The sequence below is a fragment of the Cinclus cinclus genome, chromosome 3 (assembly GCF_963662255.1).
Source record: "Cinclus cinclus chromosome 3, bCinCin1.1, whole genome shotgun sequence".
In the NCBI taxonomy this organism is placed as follows: domain Eukaryota; kingdom Metazoa; phylum Chordata; class Aves; order Passeriformes; family Cinclidae; genus Cinclus; species Cinclus cinclus.
Window position 1 is genome coordinate 99,963,915 of NC_085048.1, and position 24,300 is coordinate 99,988,214.

Here is a 24,300-nt window from a genome sequence, read left to right on the forward strand (position 1 = left end):
GTGGGCACAGAAAGGCTTCACAACAAAAGAGAAAGGGAGTAGGTAGCAGGCCACAGCAAAAATCCGATCCTGGGTGGACAGCAGAGCTCTGGAAAGCTAGATGTCAGAGGTGAAGTAACTGCCCTGGCTGCCTAGCAGGTTTTTCTGCAGAGGACAGTGCCTGTAGCAGTGCCCTTGGCACATTACTTGAACAGTCTGGCAACTTAACTGAAACTGGTCACAAAGTGTGCTTGGGTTTGTGTGACACTGGTAACAGGCACCTGCCAGTCCTGTTACAGGACAAACCAGCTTGTGCTGCTACAGCCATGCTCCACAGCTCAGCCAAGGATGCCCAAGGCAGCAGCCAGGCCTTCAGAAGTGCCAGGCACAAGTGACTCCCACCCCTGCTGTCTTTTGAAGGCTGTCTGTCTCCTCCTGGCTCTCTGAGGTACAGACGCAGCTGCGACTTAGGTTTACGAAGTGGCTTTGCTAGCAGCCTTCCTCAGGCATGGGGTTCTGGTTGATTTTCTTGAAGCTTAGGGGTTGGTCACAATTTTACTGGTAAGCTGCAGTGCAATTGTGAAAACTCATACATACATAGAAGACAAAGAAGAGAAAAGCTTTCCAGAGCTGTCTGACATGATCAAGGCTTATTCTCTGCTTTACAGACTTGATTTTATACACTTCAAAAGCAAAAGTTCTGTTTCAAAACATTTATTCACAAACTTATTTGGAAAAAAAAAAAACCCAAAGAGAAACCCATAAAAAACAGCCCCCAAAACCCAACCAGCAGCTCTTCACCTGTTGGAAGGCCCAGCTTCACAGGCACAAGGCTGCTTTGATACAGAAACTCACTCACATGCTGGGGATCATTCCATGGGATGGGCTCCTTGTTGGCTCAGACCCACAGCACAGTCAGAAGAGCTCAAGGCAGTAGCAGCACAGACCTCCCAAGCCAAGGCACAGAGCCCATTTCACAGTGCTATTCTGTGGGCTCTGAGTTAAAAAACCTGCAAGCAGGAGCCACTAGAAGCAGCCAAAATTCCCAATTCTCAGAACGCTTGCTGGAAATTTCTGTGAGTGTTGGTTCCAATTCTGCTCCTCTCTTGCTGAGCCACTTCTGGTAAGTGGCCACTTTGCCATACTATTCTAAATAAGAACTAATGAGGACTTTCACTACAACTCTCAGCACAGGTTTTCCAGTTGTAGCTGCAAGAAAAAACAAAAATAATAACAAGCCTAATGATGGCATGAGCAAGAACTGACTGAAACCCAGTCTACTATATCCATTTCTTTATCGTTTGCATTTCTCTCAGCTCATACACTGCAGATGTTGTTTTGCTTTAGTTTACCAACTTCATTTTCAAAGACTCAGTTCTGCAACATTTTTTTCCCACTCAAAAATCACAAAAGAAAGATGATTTGATCAAGCAGATTGACTTGATAGTAGAAACTTTTCTATCAACCTCAGGCTGGATAAACTGTGTGGGATACAAAAGAGTCTAAATAAGTTGGCTTTTTTCTGCCTGGATCACTGAAGCCACCTACAATATAAACAAATAGATATTCCCCACATAAAAGTTACTTGGCTTTTTGGGAGGGGAGAGAGGGGAGCCCTGCTAATAAGAAGTTAGCCAAAGTTACTCAAAAAAGAATATGAAAGTGGTACATTTAAACAAAGGGTTCTTCCTTTGTCTCCGTGCTCAGACCACTTGCTTGTGCTTAGTCTGAGTCAGTTTTTGTCCATGTACTCTTCCAGGCGCAAGAGCCATTTATTCCAGTACTGACAGCACAGGTCAGGATCCATGAAGTGTGGATGTGCCGGAGAGCCGTTCTTGTAGGCAACCACAATGAGCCCACAGTGAACCTGCAGCACAAACAGGGGGCTGTCACAAATCCAACATCTGTGTGCAACCCTAAGAGCTAAACCTCACTGCAAAACATCTTCCTAATATACACACCTCACATAAGAAATGGGGAATAAAAAGGGGCAATAGCTTACCATAAAACACTTGGAGACTTTAACATTCAAATGCTCTAAAAACCCTGAGCCCAAAGCTCTGAGTAACTCCAGTGAAAACCAGTGGACATGAACTCGGAGGATGAGTGATATTTAAGCCATGCAGATGCCAGGAAAACTGCCAGAGACTGACAAGTTTTTGCCTGAGGCCATACAACCAGACCGATGCCACCCTCCAGCTCCAGTCTGGATAGAAATGGTTACTTAGATATTTTCTGACATCTTTCATACCTGACAAATTCCAAATCCCTAACAGTCACTGGAAGTGAGGGGCAGGAAGCTACTAGCAGAATTCCAGCCCATATTTCACTCTGTAAGGAACATGTCTGTGGAGTGCTTGTGTTCACTGACCTCTACAGTATTCTAGAAAATCCTTATAGCATACAAATTAACCTGCTCTCTTCTGCTTCATATTTTCCCCCTTCAATATCTGTATTGAGGTAAAAATCCTCCAGGCCAAGCAGGCAGACTAGAATTGCTTTTCAAGTCTTTAAAAACATTATTCTACGATCTTTTGATGAAGTGATTCAAAACACACTGCTTTTCCCCAAGGAAACACAGTACAGCTTCCAGACACCAAGTACATCACTTAGTCCCTCATTTGCTAGTGGGACACAGCAAGATAGGATGCAGGCACGGCCCTCCCACATAATTTTCTTGGTTGAAGGTTCTTCTGCTTTATTTCCTTTATTTCCTGCCCCTTCCTCCTCTTGACACAAGTGAAAACCACACAGGACAGAGCACAGGGGATTTCCCAGATGCCAAGTCCCTGGGAGCTCATCTGAGCATCCCTTAGTGCCACTGATCACTTCCTTAAAACCACTGAAAATTCATTACTGGCAGCCAAGGGCAGCAGGATTAACAGAATTATTTCACAGTATGACATCTTAACCTGATCTCAGACTGGGCTCCTTTGTTACAAAGTCTACCAACACCTCCACGATGGGCAGCAGGTTCTAAAGGCAGGAAGAAATGAAGATAATACAGGCATTGCTGCTTGTCTTGGCATGCAGCAGGCCTACTGACCTGGAAGTCATAATTGGCATCATGATTTATGGCTCCAATATATGCTGCAACCTGTAATGGGTTGTCATAAGTATTCTGCAGAAATGGCTTTGGCTTCTCCGAAGTTTTCCAGTCGATTACGCACAATTGGCCCCTGCACAGCAGAACAAGAAAGGACGATGGTTTAAACTTATGTTTAGTCACAAGTAAGACGTAAGGGATGAGACAGCACATAAAGACTTTTCACTCTCAGTCTGTTTCCCCCGACATCATGTTGCTCATTATTATGTCCAAACATGTCTCTCTCACACTCGCAGTTTAGATGCCAAAAACCAAACTAAAACTAATGTACTAAAACCTGCCACAGTTCCTGGAAAATGCTGACAATTGCTTAAACCTGTCTTGAGTAAGGAACTCCCCACAAGGAAAAACAGCACTTCTGCCATGAGGGTCATCCAGGAGAGTCCCTCCGATCTCCAATCCAGGGAGGATCTGTTCAGCTTCTCCCAACCACTCAATCACACCCCGGCCTCCATGGCATCCCATTACAGGAGTTTTAGGGGAAGGGCACCTCACCGATACTTGGCTACGCAGTCGACCAGGCCCAGGTACTGCAGGGTCTCATGGTGAACTCCACTTTCCAGAGCCTTGACGTCACTGATGTCTTCCAAGACATGTTCCACACTGGATAAGTAGCCAGCCACGGTATCATCTTCACCCTGGTCCCTAGCTGATGCCTCTTCAGACAGCAATATTGATTCCAAAGCTGAGTGGAAGAGCTCTCCTTGGAGAAAAAGATCTAAGAAAAATGGGAAAACCCCCTCACATTTTAGACACTACTTTAGATTTGGATCCTACATACACCAAAATGTAACTCTTAAACCAGTCCTGGGTTTTGTACTGAAAATTTGAAGGTGTGGGGAGAAGGGAAAGAAACAGAAAAATTGTCAGTAGTGAAATTGCTATCCCTTATATTAAGGCTTACTTTACTTTTTTTAGTCTCACTGATTACTCATACATACACTGGATAAACCAGTTACTGAAAACCTCACCATAAACAGGTGAGGTGTAAAGCAGGACACATTGATTTCTAAACACTCAGGATTATATGAGTTCAAAATGCCAATTTCCACCTTGTTACAAAGTAGCTTTGTAACTGCAAAGAAGCTCAGTAGCATCACCTGGAAAATACCAATTTCTAAATAGATACTGGCAAATAAAGAGCTAAAGCAAAGTCAGACAGGATTGAGCAAAGTATGTCTACAGTCTGACTCAATTTTCCACAAATATCTAAATCCATTTTAGTGGTTCCAGAACAAAGACCAGAGCTTAGGCTTGTTGGTAATAGGTACACTCACAACATGCTCTCATGAAATGGGAACAACTTCATGGATTTCCAATCCACTTGGTCTAGCGTACCTGCCAGCAATCCAGACTACTGCTTCTAGTCTGAAATCACACTGTGGCTAGACTTACTTTTGGTATACTCCTCAAATCCCTCTTTTCCAAGCTCCTCTATCATTTTCTGCTTCCATCTTTCCAGATAAAAGACTTGCTGCGGAGAGAGGGTTTTTTGGAGGATGCGGGTAACACTGGGCACCTTAGTTCTTTGCAACCCCATTTTCATGGGGACATTTGAATCACTGCTGACAGGAAGAATTTTCTTGCTGGGGTTTATTAAAGGAACCCAATTCTTGGGAGTTTTTGTCCCGGCTTTAACTGGAGGTCTGTGTTTAGCTGGTGGCCCATATAACAAATTGTCTTCCTCAAGTATTGTCTCTGGTGTTTGGGTGCTGGTTTTGTAAGATGTAACAGAGTGGACCAAGTTCTTGTACTTTTCTTGGTCAACATGTTCATAACTGTTTCCTTTTTTCTTCTTGCTATAAACACACACAGAGGTAGACAGAGAGGTGCATGGGAATTGCTTTTGGCAAAATGGTATTTGAAAAAGCACTTCCAGGCTCCCTGGTTTCCTGGAGAGGATCTGTAGGAATTGCATCCTGACAAGAAATGTTTGTGAGCAGTTAGAGTTTTCTTTCTTCTGTCAGCAACAGTCTGTGGGTTACCATACCTTTTCCTCCTGTGGAAAAAGAAATTTGTGATTTACAGAGTCATAAAACCCATCGTATTCTTGCCCTTTGCCAAACAAAGCATTGCTATGGCCAAAGTGTCTTCATTCACCATGTACCACCTTTATTCTTCAGATAAATAAGAGAAAAAAACAACAAGCAAGGAAAAGAGGAAATGCTCCTGTAAAGAACAGCTGCTGGCCTGCCAAATCTGAAACACTTGAAGATTTGTTGCAAGTAGCAAAAGTTGCAGCAGGGGACATCCCTACAAGAACAGTATCAGAAATGCCATGGAAGTAGGCATGAAAACCAGATCTGCCACTAACAGTCCCCCCAAAAGGGGGAGGGGGGGAAAAAAACTACACAGAGGACAAATCCATTGCTCAATTTGCTTTAATCCATGAAGTAAATCCATTTTAAGTTTATAGTGAATGACCAACTAAAGTGGACTGTGGACACAAGGTACCTTATGAGGTTTAAACCCATGTTTTTCTTTTGTATCCCTAGGAGAAAACAGCAGCAGTGTATACAGTTGTGAGACTTGAAGCTAGAAAAGGCAAAGAGAAACCAGATGCACTGCAAATATCTCCAGATTCAAAGAATCTTTTTAAAGTTCAGAATAAAATATAAATGTATTTTTCCAAATCAAGTTGCAAACACAGTTGTGCTCAAAGATATGAAATTTAAAAGCAATAACAACACACAAGCAACACCATTCTCAGCACACCTTTCAGAACTACATTGGAAGCCCTAGGAAGTTTTTTTGCACATGGATAAATGGTAACACTTCCATAATGGCATTTCCCATGCAGAATCGAGGACCTAGGCTCCTTGCTACTAGAGTAACCTGTTTACCATTCCAAAGCTCCCTCCATACACAGAACCCCTGCTCAATGCCAGCCAACACCAGCATTCTGTTCCTGACAATCCTTCCACGCTGCTCTCTTCTTTCCCCACACAGCACCTCCCACACTGCCCAAGCCCTGGGAGCCATGGGACACAAAACCATGGGGAGTTCCTTTGTGTGGACAGATCCCACAGCTGCAGTGGCCACAGTGTGGGGGTGAGCATCTGTCACACACAACAGTTTCCAAAAATGGGGCAGCTGATTAGAACAAGGCACCTCGCAGCAGCAGGCTGAGACCTTGGACTAGGGATCTATAAATATTGTCCTTCATCGGTGCAGAAAAATTAATCCCTTCTCTCTTGGGACTTACCTCTAAATACAGGTGCCAGAGCTGGGACTTAAAATAAAAAAAAGGAAAAATATATTCTTATTCCCGTGTAACAGTATCCAAGCTTGTGGATTCTCAGGCTGCTGTTTGACAACTATTAACAGGCTTATTTATGGTCATTGTGGATATGCACTAATCAGAACAGAGCAAATCTTGGGCCAGTGGCTCTGGCTTTGTTACATAAAGCCACAACACAAAAGAAAGTTTATTCTGGCTTTGTGCCACTGCAGGAAGCAAGAGGATGCCTGATTCAGCACAAATTTACTTGTAGTAAGCTGCTCCCTCAACACTTTCCAAGGAATAAATTCATGCCAGATCAGCGTTTTGAATCATGGAGCTATTGAAATATGGAATATTACAAGCTTCAGAGTTAAATTTAGTGCTCCAATGACTAGAATGAATTTTGATTTAACAGCCTATGTTGGGCTGGGGAATATACCTGTGGAATTTCCAGTACCTGCAGAAATGTTTGTGCAGCATATAAACTGAATCACTGGGGAGAGTTTGCCAGCTGCCGTCCTGTTTTACCAAAGGAAAGAGGTTCTAGGATTGCTAAGAAAAAAGGAACCCTTGTGCCCAGCTGAATAAAGAATCATGCGTTTTTCAATAAATCACAGTGGCATTGTGCAGATAACTTACAAGAAAGAAATGGAGTGGTTGGGATCTGCTCTAATACACAAAGAACAGAATTTAACTGAGATTTGTCGCTGGGGAAGTGCCACCCTTCTCTCTGAAAGTGTTTGTGGTTGAGGACTGACAGAATTGCCTCAAGTGTTGCACAATGAGCCACACCGGAGAACTGAAAAAAAATTAAAATAAAATAACTGTGAGGTAAAAGAACCAAAAAACAAGAGGACTTAACTTTCCCAAGCAAGTTGACTTTGCAGCTCCAGCAACTGAGTTAACACAACTGAGGAAGTTTTTTCCGGTATAGGAATGAGTGGCTTAATTGAAGGAACTAGAAAGGATTACTTAAGGAAGTGTTCACATCTATAAAACCTACCTCCAGTCGTAGCTTTGGATAATAACTAGTATGGCTTTTTCTCCACAGCCACCTATCCAGGGGGAAAAAAAAAAAAAAAAAAAAAAAAAGCACTGGCTTATTTTGGAGATAACAATAAAAAAGCACTCCTAAACACACCTACAGACCTTTTGCCCCTTGTCCCTAATTTGAGGGAAACAAATCCACTGATAAAGGTATAACTGTGAGTTCCCTACAGTTTGCAAAATACATTATTAAACCTATCCAGATTAAAAATACACCTCCCTCGTTTGGGATATTTAGAGCACAAAAAGCAACAATTTAGCAACCCCGTTTAAAGCACAAGCCCACAGAGCTACCCTAAACCAAAGTGTAGCTTCAACAAGCTTCAGTTCCCAGATCACCTAGATTCCAAGATCAGCATTGGGAATGGAATTATGGTGGGGAATAGGGCTGTAATACGAAGTCAGCGTTTTTTGCGATCTGTGAAAGAGTTAGGAGAACATCAGTGACCACCAAGTGCCCTCAGGCAAATCAACTTTCTGCATAGGCAACAGGTGTCTGAAAACCCTAGTGCCGGACCGCCCTCGTGCAGAGGGGGTAAACCACAGGACAAGAGGCCCCGCCGGACAAGGGCACGCCCAGCCACGGCAGCCCAACCATGCGGCCCGCTCGCTGACAGACCCAAGGGCAGTGTGGCCAGCGGACCGCCAGCACGAGGCTCTTTCCCCTTCCCTCGGCCTTCCCTCGCCCTCAGGCCCGCCCGGCCGCGCAGCCCTCACAACCCGCAGCACCGCGTTACCTCAGCCGCGCTTCCCGCCACCGCCGCGGGAGCCAGCGCGCAAGCGCGCCCCCCTCACAGCCTCTGCCGCACTCATCGCGCATGCGCCGCCCGCCGCCTCATGGGACTTGTAGTTTTCCCGCCCTGCCAGCCCCCAGCCCTTTCCTTTTCGCTGAAGCACCCCGAAAGGTGGTGGAAGGGGCGTGCCTGTTCCATTTCGTACTCTTTTGGTGTTTTTTAAAAGGCTGTAAGGAAAGCAACACAAATCTTTGAATGCGAGCCGAAAAATAAAGTGTTGTGGCGCCATCTTGGATGAAGGCAAGCAGCGCCCTGCCTTCACCAAAGATGGCGAGTGCCCCTCAGGGGGTGTGGCGGCAGCGGCTCCGCCCGGGTTATATGAGGAGGAGGTGGCGGGGGGGAGGAGAAAGGTGTGGGGTGGTTGTATGCGCCTGGAGGTATGGCTCTGCTCCGTGGGGACGCGCAGGACAAGGTGAGGGCGGCGGCCCTGGTCCGGCTAGGGCGGGCGGTGAGGGCTCAGCCGAGCTGGCTCCGCGGCGTGAAGGGAGCTCCGTGCTCCTTCTGCCCCCGGCAGCACTGGGACAGTGTCAGGTTATTTGGTTTTGCTCCGTTTAGGGGTTATTTTTTAAAAAATATGAGTCACCTAAGTAGTCGTCCCTTTGGCGCACCGAGGTCCCCTGAGCGCAGGGGATCAGCTCAGGGGGTGGGCGTGGGGAGCAGCCCCTGAGGGGAGAGGTGCCCCGGGAAAGATAAGGGGGTGGGGCGGATTAAGGAGCGGGAAGGAGGAGGAGGAGGAAGGAAAGGCTGTGCAGCTGCCGTGAGGCAGTGCGGGCTGCACTCTGTGCAGCTCAGTTTTACCGGGGCCATGGAGCTGCGGGAGTTGGGGCCCTGGCAGGTGATGCGGGAGCGGGACCTGCTCACCAGGACCTGTCCCCGGGCACTGCGGGCCAAGTGCCGTAGACGATTGTGCTGCAGGGGTTTAAACTTGCTCTTCCCCAGCGGGTGAGCTGCCCTGTGGTGTCTGAGACCGGCCTTCCCGGCTGTGTGCTCTGCGTTAATTAGGTTGTCAGCTGTCACTTCATCTGCGGTGCCCCTTTCCCTTGTTTGTCACATTAGCAGCTCTCTTGGTTCTCCTTTCTCTGGAGAAGTGGCTGTAAGTGCCAGGGAGCTTCAGGTCTTCCCTTTAAAGCAACCCACGGTGTTTCCTGATGTTAAGACTCTCAACTTCTCAGAGGAAGTGCAAGTGAAATGCTAAAACAGGAACTTTGTGAATTAATGTTTATGTAGTGTAGACAGTGATTGGAATTCTCTCTTCTACTGGACGAGCTGCTTGGGTTAGCCTACCTAAACTCCCTGCTTTAATAACTACCCTCAACACACCTTGAAAAGAAGGTAAGGCAGCCCTGTAAGAGTCAGCAAGTTGCCTATTTGCCTTTCATATTGTCACATCTGCATGTGGTTTTGCATTGTGACTAAGCTTCACTGGCAGGAAGATGTCTTTGCTTTAAGCTGTTAGTGTGCTGAAAGTCTCTTCAGTCTGTGTTTTCTCCAGCTTTTTGGAACATGTATATTAACTAACTTGAGGGCTAGACATATACTGGCCTTTATTGATTTCTGGATAATTTCCTTTTCTCTGCTTCTTTCCCATATGAATCTTGTTTTGAAACAATCCTTCAGTAAGACAGGCAAGAGTTTGTAGAATAAGCATTTTCTAGTAGTTTGCTTTGAGCTGTGAGCTGCCAGTGCTTTAACTGTTTTCTGCTGCATGTGAAACTCTCTATATTAAAATGTTTGCCTTTGGAGAATACTGGAGGGGAAAGTCAAACATCAACTCTCTTGCAGCAGTTGGTAACTTTTGAATGTTTATGTGCCTTTCTAACTCTGTCAGGAATATTGGGGGAAGGGTAAAATGTTCTTGTGGTGGGAGCTGGAGTAGCTTTAAACTCTGATGCTCAGTGGACAAAGATTAGCTTGTTTTAGATTGTAGGGCTGTCTTGGGATTCCAGCAGCACAGGGGAGGATAGAAATGCTCCTATCTTGTCTGTTCCTGTTTAGGCAAAGAAACAGCAACATGAAACTGGTGTGTAACCAGCAGATAAAAATCATGCCTGTAAAGGAAAATTCATTAGGTATCAAATAGGAGCCACTGTTAAGTATAAACTAAAAACTGACCCTAAGGTGGTCAAGCAGGAGAGGAGCAGGATATCAGGAAGAGGAAGGGAGGGTGGGATAAGGGTGATTGGAAGTAGAGTGGGAAATAAAGTGTAAACTGTCACAAGGGAGGAAAAGGCACTTCAGAATTTGAAGTGGTGGGACTTCCAAGCTAAGCTTGAGTAAATACCTTGGTATTTCTTAATGTCAGTGACTTCATGGTATTTTGAGGCTTCAGTCTGCAGTTAAAATGTTCTGGATCAAAATACTGAGAATATGTATTGTAGCCCCTTTTCCTCAAAGTAATCAGTGGGAAACAAAATGTTGTGTCATGGTCTGCAACTTGCTGTTATCACTCACAAATGGTGACTGTGCTGGACAAATTCTGCTGCATGTTCTGAAAGGAATGAGACCATACTGGATCTTGCCTGTGCTTAGCAAAAAACCTCCTTCTGCATGCTGCTGAGCCTGAAATCAAGTGGGGAGGTGAACTGCTAGCAAGGTGACAGCTCCTGGATAGGGATAATGCATTCTCAAGGGCACTCAGCCTCCACGAAGCTGGCCCAGCAGTTTGGGCTAGTGGAAGGTGAAGCCAACACAGTGAAGCTGCCTATTCCTGAGACTACTTGCCACCAGTTCTGGCCTCACTGTAGGAGGTCAGCAAAGCATTCTCGGGGATGCTGGCACATCGAGGGCTTGCCCTGCATGGCCAAAGCTGTGCTTGACCTCTCCAGCTGAGAAAGCCATGGCTTGGGTAGAGGTGTCCTGTGTGCTGCTGGTGGAACAGGGTGAGCCAGCAAGGTTTTTGCTTGGAATGTGGCATCCTTGAATGTTTATAGAGTCCTTCCCTCTGTCAGGAGGTGTGTGACCTGCATGTTTCTGTGGTGATGCAGAGATCCCTCTGGCAGGAGAGGGCCCGTTTATTGCACAGCCAGAGGCAACAAGTGCTCTGGGCCTTCTGCTTCCTTGGCAAGCACTGCACGTGCTGAGGAATACCATTTCAGTGTGATTACATTGAGCTGTTATTCCCTCTTTATCGGTGTTTTAATCAAAATAATGAAACCTTTGCATCACTGGAGTTCTCCAGTTTGAAGTCACAAATTTGAGGAAGCATTTTCCATAGCATAAGTAAGCACTGGTTCAGTTTTCCTGGTTGTGTATAACCAGACCACTTCAGGACTGTTCAGCTCACTGCCAGAGTGGTGATGGCAAATTTGCCACAAAGGCTGCAAAATCCAGGCTTCACATGTGCTCTGTAGTGCTGGATACCTGCAGTGCACTTTCAGATGTCCTTTTAGTATCTCGAGTAAAAGGAGACTTAAGTTGCTTGTGCTGAATATGACTGAAATATAGTTCTAGCAGCTAATGCTGCTGATATCTTCTGGCCAGATCCTCTGGTTGTTAACTCCTGGGTGTCAAAACAAGGCCCTATGGAATTAAGGGCTCTGTATAAACTGCCAGAAAACATCATAATCGTTTAGCACTCTCCAGAGAGCACCTAAACAGCTTTAATTAGAAAGCCTGCTCTGTAAAAAGTAATGGATTTTAGGTAGTGGCAGATGTAGTTACTACTGAATTCTTGTTTATGGGCTGTTGCTTGAATGACAGCAGGGAGATAATCAGTAAGGGGAGAAGGTTTTTAAAAGGTAGCTGACAATAAGCAGAAAACTTTGACATGTGAGCAGTTGTGGAAGGGCTCCTTGCTCCTTCCAAGAGCCTGGCTCTGTGGAAAACCCCTGGATTAATCTGTCTTTGAGAACAAATACATGTTTCACTAGCAGTCAGAAGTTGTACACAGTTGCTTGCACTGGCAGATTCTTCTGTTAGAATGCAGAAGTGACACTGTGTCATCTAGAGCTGATGCTAAAACTGCAAAGGGTGGCACTGTAAAAACTGCAACTCAGGCCTCTTACCAGAGCTAAGAGACTTCAGTGGCTGAGGGCATTTCCTCCCACTGGGTGTCTGCAAGCATTAAGGTGTGTTTGCATTTGGGTGAGGCCTGATCAGAAATGTAACTTCTGTCAGGCAGAAGTCTGGATAGCTGATGGTCATCACTGCCTTATATTTAAGTGATCCAACCTCTTTTACTTTTTTTCCCCCCTAGCATCTCTAAAAAATGGGGGGAAAAAAGCACATGTTCTAAAATTCTGCCTGGATTTGGCACAGTAATGATCTGTGCTGTTTCCTGGGCTTCTAGATCACATGTTTATCATGGTGTCCTAATTAATACCATAATATCTATTTTTAGTCTTCTGGTCCTGAAACCCAGAAATGTTGACCAGTACGATGTCTGTGTTGTTGTGAAGGGCTCTGCTTTGTTTCTGATTTACGAGTTGGACAGGTGGACAATAGCTGTACTTAACAGGAAGTAGTTTTGCTTGAATCCTCAAGAAACCCTAGGAATCCTGAAACACGTCTCTGACGAGTCCTGAGTCTAGAAGTGGGAGGTGTCAGAGAAGCTGTAACAGTTTCTGGAGTCATTGCAAACCAGAGGCTGCTTCTGGGAAAGAGAAATGTGAGTTAAGAGTACTGTGCTGGCTTTGGGTGAGTGTTTCAGTTTGCAGCCCAACCCAGCTGTTTCCATTCTGTGTGTCCTCTGTACCTATTTGAGCATCTGCTACAAGTGAGGAATAATCCCTTCCCAGTTGCTGAGCTTGGATTATATTCCTTGAGGGTATGGTGTGACAGACTGGATTCTGGTAACTGGATGGGGAACCTGCAGTTCTCTTGCCCCATTGCTTGGAATCCAGGGAGGAAGCAGTGACATCCTAGCAGAGAAATGCCTCTGGATATGAAGGAGCTGCCAGAGAGTTAAGATGGAATGGTGACCTGGGAAAGCCTTGGGTTGGATGCCTGCTGAAGTAAAAGGACAGGCCTGGGGCTTGGAGATGGATGTTTAATGCCTTTTTTCTGCATAGCCTTCATGTGACCATGAGGAGCTTTGTCCCTGTTCCTGCTGGTAGGATGGTGTAGGAGAGATGGCGGCACCAGAGGTCCTGTGTGGGGAGCTACTGGTGCTGCAGAGCAGGTGCTTGTGTGAGTCAGGGGCTGGTGTGAGACATCTGCTGTGGATGCTCACTGAATTAGTGCTTTACAGAGCTGTGATGACAGGAGTGGGGTTTCCTGCTTCCCCTCCATCCAGGGGACAAATGCTACTCCAGCACTTTTTGTCAGGAAACGCTCCCTCCTCCTGAAGTCAGACAGCATGAATGTTGCCTTTGTAGTCTGAGCCATGATTATGTAGTCCTAAACGCCTCTGGCCTGGAGTTAGGAGCCCACAGTGACCCTCACAGGACTAGAGCAGACCAGGGGTCTTACAATCCTTGGTTTAATATAGCTCCAGGCCCTATTTGCAGTTTGTGCAGGGTGCCTGTGACATGTTAACTGCATTAATCTGACCAAGCAGGACCACCTTATGTTCTTATCTGTGTAGGCAACTACTAGGAATGGAGGGTTAATTTCTCCACAAGACTTGGTAAGAAAGCTCACAAATTCAGGGCTTTCTGGTTTGTGTAATCCTTTCCTTAGCTTAGCTGAGAGGAAACAGTTTCCTTTGGTTTATCATGCTTTCCAGACTCAGCAATTCATATTGTTAGCACTGCTGATCCTGTTTGGACAGCAAGTAGAAGTAAGCAGGATGTAAAACACTGGGGTCTACATCTTGCTGCTTTGGCTGGTGGTGTTATCTGGCTGGGAAATGGGAAACACCAACCAACTTGCCTTTCATTTGGCAACAGACAATGAGCCGTGCTCACAGTGAAACTATTGCCTGACTGGTGGCCTTCTACCTGTCCTTCCTGCAGTGCCTGAGTGGGGCAGCTTCTGCCCAAACCCATGTCAGCGACCTCTGAACCGTGAAGCTCTGTTTGGTCTGTGCCTTCCTAGCAAGGACCAGAATTGCCTGCCTGTATGGGAACATAATAGTTTGTCCTAAGTAGTGACTGAAGGGAATTGATTACTGTTGGAGTCTCCGTACAGTCTGGAGTCCCACCATGTCCTGTGGGATGTGAGCAGTGCCTGAGACTGCTAGGAACTGTGCTCCAGGGCGTCCTCTCTAAGTGTGCTCACTGCCAATCAATGCCCCGGGGGGGCTAGAAGTCTTCTGTCCTTCCAGTCTTCTGGGAAGCTTAATGTGCTGCATGCAAGGCTGTTCCATAGTTGTAAGGCTTAAAAAGTTTTATCTATTACTTATCTCCTTTTAATTCTAGCTAACAGTGATGATGCAGCAAATAGAAGTGTTTTTAGCATTACTGGAGGGTGCAGTAGCTGGGGTGTCCCTCACTTATGCACAGGCAGTCTGATCATAGGGGAGAGCACTCGCAGGGGCAAATGCTCCCTGTCCTGGCAGCTGTGCCCTCTGCAGGCAGCCAGAGAGACTTGTCACGTACCAGATCTGGGCTGCAGATGGCCAGCCTAGAGGGGAGGCAGTTTCAAGAGCCTTTTGGAAGCAAAGTTACCTTATAACAGGCAGCCTATCAGCACTTCTTAGGCAACTTTACAGGGGCTTGAGGCAGCATTTTGCCATCTGTGGTATGATAGGATTGCTCAGATTCTGGCACCATTTGCCTGTGGGCTTGGGTGCTGAAACTTAGTGTACACAGCAGAGGTAGGACCAGGCTCCTGCTGTGGTCTGTGCTGCAGAGTGATGAGATAGCAGTCCTGGTGCAGTTCTCTAGCCTGCCTTTCTGAGAAGGCCTTGAGGATTATCTCCAAAGGATAACCGCAGCATTCCTCCTGCCTTTGACAGCTGCTCTTCAGCAAACTTCCTATGTTGTGACCTTGATCTCTGGTGGTTTCTCTCTTACGCAGAAAATAGCAGTGATCTGTTAGTCTGCAGCAAGGGAGGGCCTCTTAGAAGACAGTCTTCATGTGTAAACTGGAGGATCTTCTACTTAAAAGGCTATTCCTCTGCTCTTTAAAAGTTTGAGTATGCTTGAAATGATGTTTTGGGTCTAGGCTGTTGGAATGAATGAAGAAATAACCTCCCAGAGGGAGATACCAGCTCAGTTTAAGGCTCTTTGAAGCACTGGGAAAGGAATTCTGGTCAGCTGGCCTGAAGGCAGGGTTGTTGTAGTGCAGTGTGGTTCTGGTTCATGGCTGATGATCAGTCAGCTTCACTAAACCTACCTGATGCTCAATCAAGGATTATTCTGTGAATTCTCTTGCAGCTGAGGTCTGTATCTGTAGACCTGAATGTTGATCCTTCTCTCCAAATTGATATTCCCGATGCCCTAAGTGAAAAGGACAGAGTGAAGTTCACTGTGCATACTAAGGTAAGGTCGTGGGCAAAAAGAGGCTGTACAACTAACAGATGTATTTGCAGTACACATACCTAGAAAGATGGGCTTGGCAATGAAGAAAATCTAATTAGATGGAGATTTTCCATTTGAAGGTGGCCTGAGGATATGTATATAACTGCAGAAACTTCAGGTTTTCTAGGATTTGAACTGTCTAAACACAGACACATAGCTGGCAGTTAGGTTGGCTTTGCTAAAGAATCCTACCTAGACACCAGAAGGCTGGGGAGTAGGAAGTGACCTACTGTGAAATGTCACAAAACAAACTGCATAAATGCTGTTCTAAAACAGTACTTTTTTTTTCTTTTTTTTTTTTTTTCCCCTAACAGTCTCCTTAGTGGTGCTGTTGAATAAGTGCCAGCTCAGCTAAAACAAAGTGGGCAAGGCTCTTAGTAAGCAGAATAGCTTCCTTTGGAAGTGGACAGAACTGTTTCTAAAAGCACTGATTTACAAAACAGTAGGGCTTCTATATATTCTCTTCCAGACTACACTGCCAGCTTTTCAAAGCCCTGAGTTTTCAGTTACAAGGCAGCATGAAGACTTTTTGTGGCTACATGACACACTCACAGAAACTGAAGAGTATGCAGGACTCATTGTAAGTTCTTCCTAAAGAATGTGATCATAAGTGAAAAACTGTAGCAATCTAACGTGCCTACTAATAAGGGCACGAAGTATACATTACCAGTGTTACTGGTGTTTTGTGACTTAGGTGTTCACTATGCTTCCTGTTGCCTTAATTCCTAAACAACTTGAGTGGTGTGGCATTTGTGTTCACTTTCCATATAGCTTGGAGCAGCAAAAGATGCTGAGTCCTTGTCTCTGTGGTGGTATTAATATCTGCCTGAAGATGGCACACTGGAATAATCTGTTAAATGTGGGCTTTCCTTCCTATCATGATTCTTTAGGAGATGGTTGGCAATGGGGTGGGTTACAGAAGCTGTTTCACTGGGTTGGTTTCCCTCCTGGGGCAGGGATTACCAAAACCAGGGATCTAGATGTCAATGTACCTCTAGAACTTCTGTATCATGAACTCTTTACCACACTTTCCTATGACCAGGCAAAAGACCCTCCTTCTAGAGAAGGCTAGAAGTAATCTTGGAAAACTTTATTTGCTAATATCCATGACTAACCAATTCCCTGCCTAGATACCTCCAGCACCTTCAAAGCCTGACTTTGATGGTCCCAGAGAGAAGATGCAGAAGCTAGGGGAAGGAGAAGTGTCCATGACAAAAGAAGAGTTTGCAAAAATGAAGCAAGAGCTGGAAGCGTAAGTAAAATGAGTCTACTGCCAAAAGCTGCATTTGGAGAAGCCTCCTGGGAGAGCAACTCATTTGATGATAACTGATCCTGAGTGTCACCATTTTGAAGGGTGTCTTGAAAATCCTGGAGCTGGGGAGTTGCCCAGTTTTTCCAGCTTTCAAGCTGGAAAACATCCTAGCTAAAGAGATTAAAAGTAGCTTCACTATTTTGAGCTGGCTAATTCAGAAATCTGCAGCTGAATATCTGAATCTGAATATTTTCATGGGATAAACTTACAGCAACTGTTTGTGTATTGAAGAAGGTAGTACAAAGAGGATCTCAGTCTGTTGTTTCCTTGCAGTGAATACCTCGCTGTCTTCAAGAAGACTGTCTCATCACATGAGATCTTCCTGCAACGGATTGCTTGTCATCCTGTGCTCAGCAAAGATCGTAATTTCCATGTTTTCCTGGAGTATGACCAGGACGTGAGACTTTTTTCCTTGTTTCCCTTTTCAAGCAAGGAAAACTGTTAGGAGTGCTGTTGTTTTTGCTGGCTGTAGTCAGAATGTTTTGTGGATCTGTGTGCAGCATCAGCAAGTAGATATTGCAAGTATTTCTGTGAGATGACTGAAGGATGAAAGCCTGATCTGTAGACCTTTCTCTGTTATTTAGCTCACGTTCTTTCTAAATCCTTGTCAATTTGGTTAGGAAACCACCTTTGTATGTCTTTATCTTGGGAACATGTATGACTCAGTGTACCTGTGCTGTGTTGCATGGTCCTAAAATGGAGGAATGGAGGTGTATTAAGGTCACTCCTGCATCTATTTCGTTACACCTAATTATGAGTGGTAATTGCTGATCCAAGAGATGCAAGGAGAAACTGAGCCGTTTATGGGAATTGGAAAAATCCATGGCACAGAATAGTAGAACTACTTGTAGCCAAGCCATGTTACATGTTACATTGTTATATGGTTATTAGGAGGGAGTGGAAATCAACCTGCTCTGACATATGGTAAGCCTAAAGGATGTTACTACATTTCAAGTGTCAAAGCAGTTACTTTCCCCCCCCCCCACGGGATTAACTTTAAAGCTGCTTTGGTCTCTGTATTACAGCTGAGTGTTCGGAGGAAAAACACTAAAGAGATGTTTGGTGGCTTTTTAAAAAGTGTAGTAAAGAGTGCTGATGAGGTCCTCTTCTCTGGAGTTAAGGTAAGGTTGTTTCTTTTCTCTTACCCTAATCTTGATTGTTTCTTGCTTCCTGCTCCAGGGAAGTTAGTCTTGTCTGCTTCAGGCTTGCTGTGCATGAGGCTCAGCTACTGACATTAACCTGCCTTTTTACTGTTCTCCCAGTTGAGGGGGGGTATCCTGTATTAATTCTGATTTCTATGGAAATAAGACACTGTAGCTTTAGGCTGTTCAATTTCAGTGTATAATTCAAGTTTCTGGATGCAGAAGACCTGCCTTAATACCTGATACTGGTGGAGAGGAAAGAATTATGCCTTTAGGAAATGTCCTTGTAGCTTTCATCTACTTTGGAGCTCTGAACAGACATGGTTTATGGGTTTCTGCTTCTACTAGACAAGATCAAGTACCAAAGACTCCTGTAGCTAGTCTTGTTCCAGTTTTTGCGTTGTGTTGCCATGGCAGCACTTCCCCATAAGCTTGTTGTCCTACTCACTGTGTCATGAAACATTACAATATGTATCATGTTTGGTGTGGATGAGCAACAAGCTTGCAAACTGCTTACTCCTTAGCTACAGCGTTGCAGCAGGCCTGGGAAATAGAATGCCAGTAGTTGAGAGTCCTTGAGGGCTGTCCCATAGCAGCTTACTGTCTGCTTCAGACAACCTGCATCAGTATTTGAGTGTCAACCTCATCTTCACTGTGTAGTGAGGAAGAAGTTTGCCAAGTGGCTTGGGATGTTAAACCCTTGGTTCACATATTGTCTAGAACAGTTTTTTCATAAGGATTGATGGGCCTCAAGCTCAGGCCCAGGCTATGGTTGTTTCTTTGGCCCTTCCTAAAATAGGGAAGAGCTTGTATTCTGCAGTCAAGAACTTAACAGGTCATGTTCTTTTTCAGGAAGTAGAAGATTTTTTTGAACAAGAGAAGACTTTTCTTCTGAACTACTACAACAGAATCAAGGATGCATGTGCAAAAGCAGATAAGATGACAAGATCTCATAAAAGTGAATCTTTTCAAAGCCCTTTCGAGAGATCATGCAGTTTTGCTGATTTCAGCCTGAAAACCTTGTCTTGTTCTTGCAGATGTTGCAGATGACTATATTTATACTTCAGCTTGTTTGAACAGCCTGGCATTAGAAGAGCCTACAGTTATCAAAAAGTAAGCAATTCTAACTGTTCATAAACATACCCCGAGTCTGGGAATACCAAATGTCTTCTGTAAAATCCAGAGGATTGAGTCATATGTGGTTTTAGTTTCTGAATTGCAATCAAGTGGCATTAAAACTTTCTTTTTCCTGGCACTCCTGCTGTGGCAGACCAAATATTATCAATTGCACCTAACTCTGAACTAGTTGATCAGTTGATCACTTGCCAGTTGTGGCCTAGAGCTTACTTGTGCTGGTCAACAAACTCCTCCTAAACAGATCTCCTTGATTCTCTTCAGGTCACAAACTGCTAGAGGCCCTCGAAGAAAGGGTTTGTGTGTGTGTTCTAATGTGCTGTTATATAAAACTGCACTAGGTGAGCTTACACCAGGTCTGTGCTATCTTCTGGACCTTAGAACTTCCAGAATAGTAGGGGATTTTTAAGCTGGGGGAATTCAGTTACCTTTTTTCAGGTGACTTCTTCCACTTTTTGACTTTGCTATCAATTTACCAAGACCTTGTTAAAACAGTGTATAGCTGAATAAACAAGTCAGCTCATCCCTCTTGGATAGCAGCAGGGAAATTCTCCACAAGAGCTTTATGCTCTGGAGATCAGCGTTGTTACGTTAAATGGTGTTGAGCTGCTCAGCTGTACCACTCTGGTAGGCTGGAATCCAGTATATTGAACCTTTTGTCCAGGTCTTTGCCTAAAGGAGGTTTTTTTGAGCCCTTGTTTGAGTCTGTATATAAGAGTAAACTCCAGCCTTCAGCTTTCTGGTTTCCTGCCAATTATTCCTGGCGTTTATCAGACTAAGAAGTATCTCAAACTTACTTATGCATTTTTTTCCCTCTCTAGGTACTTGTTGAAAGTTGCAGAGCTCTTTGAGAAACTCAGGGTAAGAGAAGCTTTGCTGGGGCAGGTGCAGGGGTGGGGGAGAAGAATCTCTCACTCTGGATGTTGCTGTTCTCTGTTACACGCCAACTAAGTTTTTTTTTTGTTGTTGTTGTTTTTTTCCTGTCTGCAGAAGGTAGAGAGTAGAGTTTCATCTGATGAAGACTTAAAGCTCTCTGAACTGTTGAGATACTACATGCTCAATATAGAAGCTGCTAAGGTGAGAACAGTTTTATTGTTGAAGCTTGGTTTTGTTATGGGCAGCATGACTCATTCATGGTGTTCTTTGTGCTTTAAGAAGACAGCAAAGTGGACCCTTGTTTTGCTTAAGAAACCTGAGACTCTTAAACTACAGCAGAATATAGAAGTTATATATTAGCTAGCTGGAGCCCAGCCACTTACAGAAGACCTTGGACCAATTTTTCTTTGGCATCTAAAGTGGAAGAACTATTTAAATTTCTGGAAGTTAGAGCAAACTGAATTTAAGTCTGCAGCAGTTTGTTTCCTGTCACCTGCCTGAGTACTCATGGGCTTGCCAATAAAATCAGTAATGACTAATTAGTAGTTGGGATTGACTTCAAGATTTTTAGAGTACCTTAGCATAGATATGTGGTAACTTGTGAAGGCCATTGGAGTCTGAACTTCCAAGAGGACTTTAGTAGATTGATGTGACTGCAAAAGCCTTGCTGGCAACTCTTTTCTAATCAAAACTTGATTTGACAGAGGATAACTATGCTGCAAAAAGGTATCTAGGTACAGCCTACTGGACCTCTTCATCTAGTGTCTCTACCGATAATGTCAGGTACCCCAGAACATCCACTACAGCCTCCCTCAGTGGTGTGTACTGTTATTTAGACATCACAACTATACTGCTGCATTAGGAAGGGATTGGCTCAGAGACCTGTGCTACTTCTCCCGCCTAGGTTAGTGCAGTGCTTCAGCCAGACTGTCAGATCTCCAACAAATTAAATGTCTGCTGGAAGCAGGCTGAGAGAATTCAGAAAGTGCTTTTTATTCCTGGTGGAGAGATCCACCTTACAGCAGGATAAACTGCTTTAAGGAAAGAAACTATGCCTATAGTAGTCCTTAGACTTCCTTCACTAAGGTGTAACTGGCTGTCCTGGAAATGTAGTGCTACATTGTGAAAGGCTGCCAAGAGCAGGCTGTAATAGCATGTTGGAAAAAGTAGAATCTGGTGCTGAAAGAAGTGAAATATCCTGCTGCTAAGTTGGTTGTAACCTCAGTTTGGGAGGTAGTCTTGCTAAGGCTCTGGTGTGCTATTTCTGTCTATTCAGGATCTTTTGTACAGGCGAACCAGGGCTCTTGTTGACTATGAGAACTCGAACAAAGCTCTAGACAAAGCCAGACTAAAGAGCAAGGACGTCAGGCTGGCTGAGGCACATCAACAGGATTGCTGTCAGAAGTTTGAAAAGATTTCAGAGTCTGCTAAACAAGGTAAAACAGGCTTTGCGGTACTGATGCTTAAAGGAGAGCTTAATGCAGTCAAGGTCTCCATCTGACCTTCAGTTACCGAAGGCTCCTGGAAAAATAGTCTGGATGTGCCAAGGACAGTAGAGATAAACGCAGTAAAACTAATGCAGCTAAACATTTTTAAAAACAATTCTCTGTAGCAGAGCAATGTCAGTACTACACCAACCTTATTTATAAGCCCCTAGTATTTGCTTTCTGGACTGAACTCAGCCTCCATGTGAATGTAACTACTAGAAGGTAACTAATTATCTCAGTCAGAACTGTGCAAACAGTACAACTGAGTGCCTTATACAGAGTTTCAAACGCTGAGTCTTAATAAAGAGTATATGCGTATATATGTATTTATATATTTGGACAATAGAAAGCAGGGGAAATGTGCTTTCATGGTATACATGCTGTTCCTTCAGTGTATCTGGCTTTTATGTGTTCTGGGTTCTCACAGAACTTGTGTGGCTTATTTCTGGTTTATTCCTGCTGTCTTCCTACAAAGCTTTTCTGTCTTAAGCTGTCTGTGTGTCATGTGATGACTGCATTTATGTCTAAAAACTGCATGACTAACTCTTGAACCCTTTTTTGATCAAATACTGTAATCTGAGCTGCACAACAGAACTCCTGAAACATAAGGGGTATTACTGAAACTTGTCACACTTTGTATATCTCTCTTACCTTTTGTTTTTTTTCCTTCTCTACAGAGCTGATGAGCTTCAAACAGAAGAGAATAGCAGCATTCCGCAAAAACTTAATTGAAATGGCAGAACTTGAAATAAAACATGCCAAGGTATGGTATGTTTTCTTTGGAATTTAACAGGTATGGGTTGAGAGAATTGAGCATTGTGTAACTGGGAGGATTTGCTGGATCATCTGACTTCCCATCAGGCAGCCTCATCTGTGGGGTTTGACCCCTACTCTGTCTAGAGGCAGCTGCTGCTTCCAGTGCTCATGAGTGCTGGGATAGGAGCATATCCTGCAGTTTGTGATCAGGCTGTCAATCCTTATCACTTGGCTTGTCATTGGACTGGACACTGACTTTATAGAGCCTCTGCCAAGCTTTGCTAGGCAGGCTTGAAGGGTCTGTTAACTTAGTGTACAGAACATTCAACTGTGTATCCTCAGCTTCCTTTGAAGAAGGAAAGTCTAATGTCCCACTCGCTGAGAGTACTGGACTTCACCGCTGGCAGCTGCTTCAGTGCCGAACTGAAATGTGGCAGAAAGGCCTTGACAGCACTGCTCAGTTTGGCCCATTTTAAAAGCTTCCTGTTGGCTTTTGCCCCTCTCCTTACCACAAACTGAGTCATGGTTGCAGGTCTGCAAGAAGAGGCAGATTGCAGAATGTGTGATCTGGGTTTGGTTCTTTACTACGTGAATGCTTGTCTTTGCAGCAGGTCTTTAGCATCAAAATCCTGTGACACACCCACGATTTGGGAAGCTAGTTCATTGTGAAAGGCAGGATTTGAACTATCAGTCATCCTCATCTGAAACTAATTCTCTTCCTTTGCAGAACAACGTGTCTCTCCTGCAGAGCTGTATTGACTTGTTCAAGAACTGAGGAGTCTTACTCTGAAAATGTGACAAAAGCATCAATTGCACTCAATAGCCCGGGGGAACTTACTGGCTTGACTTCATTAGCTTAAAATAAATATTGTCACAGAGATTGTTTCACTAATACTTAAGTATGTTTATAGTGATACATTGACTTTATTGGTATAAATGGGAGCTGAATTGTGTGTAAATTGTCTGGATGTAGCTAACATCCTGTTGGCTGATAACTCAAAATGAGTCAAATATAAGAAATTAATTTGCTGTTGACTGACTTCATCTAGCAGAAAAAGTTTACTGAGAACTCCTTTTTTGCAGGATCATAATCTGTCTCTTCATGGCCCTGATATATTTAAAACTTGCCAAGTGAGAGTGACTTAAGAGTAATAATTTTATAAAGTGAATATCTTAGCATTCCACTTCCCAGACAGATTTCTACTACAATATATTTTGAATTTCTATAACTACATTCACTATTTGTACACTTGGGCAACACAGCAAATAAAGATGTCTGACACAATGAGCTGTTGTATGGCAAGAATTTGTGTGGGATGCAAAGTGACAAAGAGGCTTCAGCCACAGAACTATCACAAATTACTCATCACCTGGAGCTCTTCAGAGGACTAGAGAAATATTTGACTTGAGGATTGTTCTTGGAATGGATGTTGAAATGAAATGTGTGGACTTCAAGTCACATTGCTGTTTGAGTGGCCGTCTGCAACTTTTATTTCCATTATGCTGCATGTACAGCATTGTAAAGTAATTTTACATGTCCTACTAGTAGCAAGAAACTGTTTAAACAATCTTCAAGGCTTCTGGAAGTATAGGCCTGGACAGTCTTCTGTGAGGTATAAACCTCTTGAAACAGCTGAGCTCACACTGCCATAGCTGAGGTGGCTCAGCCCGTAAACTCCAGGGCTATTGTTGGACAGTTTACTATGAGCTGGCATATATGGATATAAGTTAGTGAGTCAGACCCTCTTAAAGGCAGCTTTTGGGTGAGATGAGTGTCTCAGCCTTGCTTAATTTCATGTGACTAAACTTCTAATCATGTTCAAAGTGGGCTCTATGGCTGTGCTCTGGGCAGACTGCCTGAAGCAGCTTCAACCAGAGAAGCTCTGAAAATAGGCAGCTCGGTGGCAGTTTCTAAGGGTTTACTTTCCTGTGACCTACTGCTTTTTTCTTCTCAATGCTTCATGAAAACTGAGCAGCTGGTGCCAACTGTGCCATCCTGCAGCAGAGCAGCTGAAGACTGTATGAACTCCTTTTTCCTTTG

General features: G+C 44.3%; 2 protein-coding genes across 4 annotated transcripts; one reads left to right on the top strand and one right to left on the bottom strand.

Moving 5' to 3' along the window:
- Positions 1-655: 655 nt before the first annotated feature.
- MGME1 (mitochondrial genome maintenance exonuclease 1) lies at positions 656-5,033 on the bottom strand. The gene is made up of 4 exons (XM_062489384.1): positions 4,481-5,033; positions 3,581-3,803; positions 3,026-3,158; positions 656-1,846 (listed from the first exon to the last, which is right to left on the bottom strand). The coding sequence occupies exons 1-4, from the start codon at positions 5,001-5,003 to the stop codon at positions 1,712-1,714; spliced, it is 1,014 nt and encodes a 337-aa protein (XP_062345368.1). The 5' UTR covers positions 5,004-5,033; the 3' UTR covers positions 656-1,711.
- A 3,478-nt stretch (positions 5,034-8,511) lies between these two features.
- On the top strand, positions 8,512-23,544 carry SNX5 (sorting nexin 5). 3 transcript variants are annotated; one of them, XM_062490549.1, is made up of 13 exons: positions 8,512-8,561; positions 15,409-15,513; positions 16,022-16,132; positions 16,683-16,804; positions 17,138-17,261; positions 17,890-17,985; positions 18,859-18,964; positions 19,044-19,119; positions 19,962-20,001; positions 20,131-20,217; positions 21,293-21,452; positions 22,181-22,266; positions 22,987-23,544. In XM_062490549.1, the coding sequence occupies exons 1-13, from the start codon at positions 8,529-8,531 to the stop codon at positions 23,032-23,034; spliced, it is 1,194 nt and encodes a 397-aa protein (XP_062346533.1). In that variant the 5' UTR covers positions 8,512-8,528; the 3' UTR covers positions 23,035-23,544. The 3 variants fall into 3 exon arrangements, with proteins under 3 accessions (XP_062346533.1, XP_062346534.1, XP_062346536.1); XM_062490550.1 differs by lacking the exon at positions 16,022-16,132; XM_062490552.1 differs by lacking the exons at positions 8,512-8,561; positions 16,022-16,132 and adding an exon at positions 9,377-9,481.
- The last annotated feature ends 756 nt before the right edge of the window (positions 23,545-24,300 follow it).